The sequence below is a fragment of the Numida meleagris genome, chromosome 1 (genome assembly GCF_002078875.1).
Source record: "Numida meleagris isolate 19003 breed g44 Domestic line chromosome 1, NumMel1.0, whole genome shotgun sequence".
Classification (NCBI taxonomy): domain Eukaryota; kingdom Metazoa; phylum Chordata; class Aves; order Galliformes; family Numididae; genus Numida; species Numida meleagris.
In genome coordinates, this window is record NC_034409.1 from 6,389,876 (window position 1) to 6,395,875 (window position 6,000).

The 6,000-nt window shown below is 39.0% G+C and overlaps 1 protein-coding gene across 1 annotated transcript in view; it reads left to right on the forward strand.

The window, feature by feature from the left end:
* Window positions 1-4,541, forward strand: part of CDC123 (cell division cycle 123) — a 38,129-nt gene extending 33,588 nt beyond the window's left edge. Inside the window, exons 12-13 of the mRNA XM_021384379.1 lie at window positions 244-381; window positions 1,093-4,541. Of these exons, the coding sequence (XP_021240054.1) occupies window positions 244-381; window positions 1,093-1,119 (165 nt within the window). The 3' untranslated portion in view covers window positions 1,120-4,541. The remainder of the gene's footprint in view (window positions 1-243; window positions 382-1,092) is intronic.

A 6,000-nucleotide genomic window follows, 5' to 3' on the forward strand; every position in this document is an offset into this window, starting at 1 on the left:
ACACATTAAACACATTAAAAAATGATACGCTGTGACTGTTAGTAACATTTTAACTCTTGCTTTTAATTGTGCAGTTTTTAATGACAAAATATAAAATTCTTAAAAAGTGCAAGGTTAGTTGACTGAATGCTAAATAAGCTCTTTTGCAAGGTGACTCAGACGCTATAATGGAGGAGTTCAAACAATTTTCCTGATTTTACTCATAGACACTGTTTTTGTATTATCCATCATCCTTTTCCTAAGGACTGCCCAGTTTTCCGTTGCACGAACAGTCAAGTTACTGTCCAGCCCAGTCCATACCTGAGTTACCGACTGCCGAAAGATTTCGTGGACCTTTCTACGGGAGAGGACGTTCACAAGTTAATTGACTTTCTTAAACTGGTAAGAAGTACCAGAACATTTTCTGACTTACCATCCACGTAAAATGGTAACGTCTAAGTGCCTGAAACCGTGCTTTTGTAATTAGCATATTTTACATATGTACATATAAAATGGAATGTATGGGTTGGTTTTATATATGTATGCACGTATTTTCTTTCATTGATGAAGAGCAAGCTCTCTTTTTGATCTCACTTCATTTAATTAATTTTATCTTTAGGGGAAGCAATGAATGTAGTTTGACAAATCGTACTCAAGAACCTTGTGGGTTTTTTTCTGATTGAAATGTAAATACAAATGTAGTCTAAATGGAAATAGCTGAAGTTGTTGCATTTAAGAACTTCTTTAGAAGTTAGACAATAAATATATTAGGAAAAATGCAGTTCCTTTTTTCCTTCAATAACAGTGACAAGAAAGTGTGACTCTTTAAGCTGGGAGAGGGAAGGCAGATTGCCTTCATCCTGACTACTGACTCTGCCACCACAAGTTGGTTAACAGAGGGGGCAAATCTTGGTCTTCACTGTAAATAAAATCCCTTAGTTTGGGATGAGGGAGAGAGCTGTTGTTGTTGGAAACATTATCTTATATCATTCAAAAATAGCTTAGAAACATGGTCATTGTCTGATATCCATTTTATCTTGGAAGCACTTGTGATTTATTAGTGTTCTCACTTCACATAATTGTATCCTAACATTGTGAACTTTCCTTTGACAGAAAAGAAATCAGCAAGATGATGACTGAGGTATCAAGAAGTGTTACAATGAATTGTGGAACAATTCAATCAAAAAATGCAGAAAAAAACTAAGTTTAGGGTAACTATTAAGCTAAAGAACAACTGAAGCCAACAAAAGAGCTGAAGAGCTGTTCATCTTTGTATGTCTGTTGGTTTATATAACAATGTAGAAAGCTTCTTCATGGAAACATGGAGGATCAGGGTGAGTTCTCCTTGGATTCCAGCTTAAAGGCCATTGTACAGTGGTGCAAGCAACAATCTGAGCTCAACTGACTGGCTGCCTTCGTATCCCATGATGTGGAAATGGATGCCATTGAAATATGCTATCGGACTCTTTGGTCATAAATAAGACAGCATTTAATTCTTCTGCAGTTAAAACATCAAGAATTCTCTGAATTTAGACACAGTCTTGCTTAAAATATAGAATAGTTACAAGGAAAAAAGGTTGTGGGTTTTTTTTTTTTTCATTGGAAGGCTACTGCTTCTTTCATTTCATGGAACAGATCTAACTACTAAGGCTTTCTTGAAACTTTATTTTTAACATGATTATATACCAGGTATCAGCTTTGGCTTTAATATAAATAGTTAACATGAACCTCTAATTTTATGTGGACTCAATCTCATTTCTTTTGGATTACTTAAGAAAATGATTACTGTTTTTGTTCTTAAATTCTGTACTTACTTCATACTACTTCATGTTCCTTGTATAGAAGGAAAATTGACTAACTTGGGGAAACAGAAGCTCTTGGTGCTGATTTTTTTTTTCTTCCTAGCAAAGGAGGGTCATTTTCAGACTAAGAAGCAGCTGCCTTCTGGGTATAGGTGTTTGCATGGCATCAGTAATTTGTTCAGTTTGCCCTATTCTACTTGATATAAAAGGAAATTTGGAGATGCTCAGCCACTGGAAACTGGTTCCTATGTTGGACCAGTTATGTGATACTCTGTATGTATATAAAGTTATTCATGTTTCTTTGCCTTGCTTTTGCTGGCAAGTTGATGTGGTGCTCAGTTACCATCTGTTCTTAGATGTTAAAGCTGAGTTTAGATGTTAAATGATTTCTTACTGTCGCTACTTAGCTTCAGTTTTGAGTGAACTTTGGTTACAGATTATGCGGATTAAGAGTCCAGTTCTATCAAATATAATTTATTAAACATCACAGATTACAACTTCTGGAATCTGTGTAGAGAATCTGCCCTACTCTTTCCCTCTGAAGCAGCAGAATCTCCTTCTCTGTAGCTTTATGGACACAAATTAGATGGACGCTAACTCAGGGCTGGGCTATACCTAATTCTGTTGTACCACAGGACTTTTGATGAGTTTTTCTCACCATTATCAGAAGGGTGTATAAACGTTTCTAAATCGAGCAGGAGCTTTAGAACTTAAAAATCAAAAAATCTTTACTTTTTCTTCTGAATTTACTCCTTCCTGGCCGTAATCTAAGGATTGCAATGATCTAACTGCATTCTCTCTATGCAAGATATCGCCCTGGAGTTTCCAGCAGAAACTTAAACTCTTCATAACTACAGATTGTTCTCCTAAAAGATACTATTTTTTTAGTTTAAAGCAGTAAGATGGCTTTCTGCATCTTTTTTATGAGCTCCATTGATTAATTTGCCATCATCACAGATTTCTGTGCTGGATATTTAGTGGAAAAAATATGGTGTCAGGACTTGTGTGATGGGATGCTGTGTACTCTGGAGCATCCCTTTAGCTGAGTAAACTGTAGCAATAGCCTTTTAATTATTTAATTATTTATCTTGAAAATGGCATCCCCAAATGAACTGATCATAATCAGTGCAGAATTCTTAGACATGCTGGCATAACTTTATTCTTTTGAGTGCTCTGTATTTGTAGTTCAGCTCTTCTAGAACAAATCACAATGTAACTGAATGCTGGCCTAGGACATGTGTCCCTAAACAGCTTTGCTTGTTACCAGTCTGAGCGAAGTTTGTTGTTTTCCCCTATGATGCTAAGAGATGACCAGTCTGAATTAACAGACTGCTCAACCAAGCTACCAAACACTGATAACTAACTTGATTTTGAGTTGCAGGAACTTTAAAAACTTCCTTTGGGCTTAATGAAGAACCGTAAAAGGAAGGTGGAGCAAGAGGATTGCAGCTCAGCGAGAAGTATCAGAGAAAAGTCTTCATTATTTTGCAGCCAACGGCTGTGATATTTAATCTCTCAGATGAATAGTGGGAATCAGGGTTCCAATGACCCTGCAAGTAATACTTATTAGCACGTAGTGGCTTAGTTCAGCACAGTTCTACTCATTTGACTCTTTTTTTTTTTTTTTCCAGTGCTGTCCTCATCCTCCTGACTACCAACATAATATTTTGAGTGAGAGTTAAGATTAGAATAAGCAAGCATGGATAACACCGTTCTGAGTTTAAAAACTCCTCTTTCTCTGTCGACTTGTTTCCCCATAAAAAGAGACGTTCTGACTTAATTTTCTGAGCGGTGCTCTATTATGTCTGAAAAGGATCCTAAAAATAGGATAATAATTTCTCCTCAGCTCTGAGTTTCAGTAAATGAATAGCACTTGTTGGAATCTGGTCACACTGTATGGCTTGTTAATCCTCATAATTTCATTTGACATTCCTAGCTAGAAATTTCATGCATCTTAAGCACTTGCTCTTAGCTGATGTCCAGGGCGCAGTGCTGGCCTGAGGAAAGGTGCCCAGTGAGACACAGTTCAGGTGCCCATTTAAGCAATGCAGGCAAACAGTCACAGTTAAAGGCTTTCATGAGACTATTGCCAGATGAAAGGGTTCAAAAGAACATCAGTGGTAGCGTGGAGGTGGGTAATAGTGTCGTGCAAAGCTGCCTAAAAGTACTTCCTGATACTTCTGTGTGGGCTTGAGTGAGTTTAACTCTTACAAACTGTCCTGATTCTGAAGTGTTGAATAGTTGGAGAAGAGCAGAGGATATCTGACAGTGAATGTAATTGCACGAATCAGCCTGGCAACTAGCAAATAATTTTAACCCCAAAGGTCAGAGTTACACTACTCAGTTTGTGTTTGGATAGCTAATCTGTCACTTGAGGAAATTATATTGTGTTAAAATATGTTTCTCTGTTTAAGAGAAGTTGAGTCTTTAAGGTATAATACAGGGACAGACAATTGGACATTTGATTCATGTCAGATACTTGGTAATGCTGATATTTGGAGGCTTAAGTCTAGCTGTCTTAACAACAGAAGTTTGCCTGGATGTTGAATTTACGATGTCTTTGAATTTGGTGACCTCTCTAAAGATAAAGTCTGCTTAAACTTGTGGCCATCCTACAATTTTATGGAATTAAAATGATTTCTTGCTATAGCTGGCTTACTGTCTGCAGGCTTGAAGCTTTCTCAGAGGTACAGAGTCCTTAAGCAACGATATGTAATTATAGATTTTTATAATAATAAAGAGATTAGCACTGTGCTAAGATACTGTGGTTTTTTTTGTTTTTCTTTTGAAGACTTGCTTTATTTCTCTGTGTTAACTATTGTAGCAATGTGTCCCCTGGGCACTGAGAGTGTTTTGCCTGCCCTGAGGTCCTCTGGATAGCTGATGAGGCGTTTTCCAACCGTGTATTTTGGCAGGTGGTAGGGCAAGGTTGGTTGGTCAAAAATGCTGACTTTTCAGAACCTTGCTCCATGGGAGAGAATTTATGCTAGTTACAAAGAAACATTCAGGAGAGACTTCAGATCCTTTCTGAACAGCATTCCTGCCAAGAGAAAAAACAGTCGGTACCTGTTACTTGTAATCTTCCGGGCTCATGTCCAGATGCTGGAGTAGGGCTTAAAATTTTGCTTTCTGTCTTACATGAACCGGGATCTATGAGCATGAGATCCTGTCTCCTGAAGTGAAGGATCTAGCTTTTGCCTATGGTTCTGGCATGGAACTTTGTCCTGTTGTACTTCACTGATGTAAAAAAATTACTCATTGGAGCTGAGACTTTAAGAGGCAGGAGAGAGAATGAAGCAATGTATTAGACTAAAATGTGCAGCAGTATGGGTAATATAGGAGAGGATCTCAGTGTATCTCACAATTCAGGTTCATGGGCATGGCAGAGACTTTGGAAGATGAACTGGAAAACTGGAACAAAGAGGCCTGTGGTTCATTTGGGAAGGATTGATGCTGAGGCATGATGCTGAAGAGCGAGAGTGTCCGTGTTTCCAAAGCTGGGGAAACTAGATGTTCCCACAACAGGACAAACAGAAGCCGTGCCCTAGTTGTAGTCCAGGCATGTCCAACCCATGGGCCTGACATGGCTCACAGTGTGGCCTGCCCCCGGAGGTGGCTCTTCACCATCGAGTGGCCAAGTGTGCGCCCATCACTCACAACAACCAAACATCAGTGTGCGGTCAGCACTATCTGGGCTGAAACCAGGGCACCGGGAGGGCACAGTGCAGTGCTAACTCAAGTGATGGCAAATAATTGTAAGCATTTTGATACTTTGGCTAAACACAGTTCTTTGTTTTTGTTGCTCTCTCTCTGTATTACGTATTTTATAAGGGCAGCTCTGAAAGTAATGCCTGCTATTTTATTATGTTGGCCCAGGACATCAGAGCTGGATGTTGGTGGTATGGCAGTAGAGGTTGAACCTTCCCACCAATATTCCATTAAATATTGTTGCCAAGTGACAGATGGCAGCAGAGGGGCAGTCTGACAAAATGGCGCCTGACATGGAAGTGCGAATGGAGCAAAGGTATGTTGTTGAATTCCCACATGCAAAAAAAAATAAATAAATTGCACCCACTGACATTCATTGACACTTGCTGAACATTTGTGGAGACCAAACAATGGATGTGAGCACGCTGGTGTGTTTCAGCAGTGGTAACAGTGACAGTGGGTCACCTCTGCTGGTGCAGGTTTTGACAAGCATGGCATGCAGCCAGTTGCT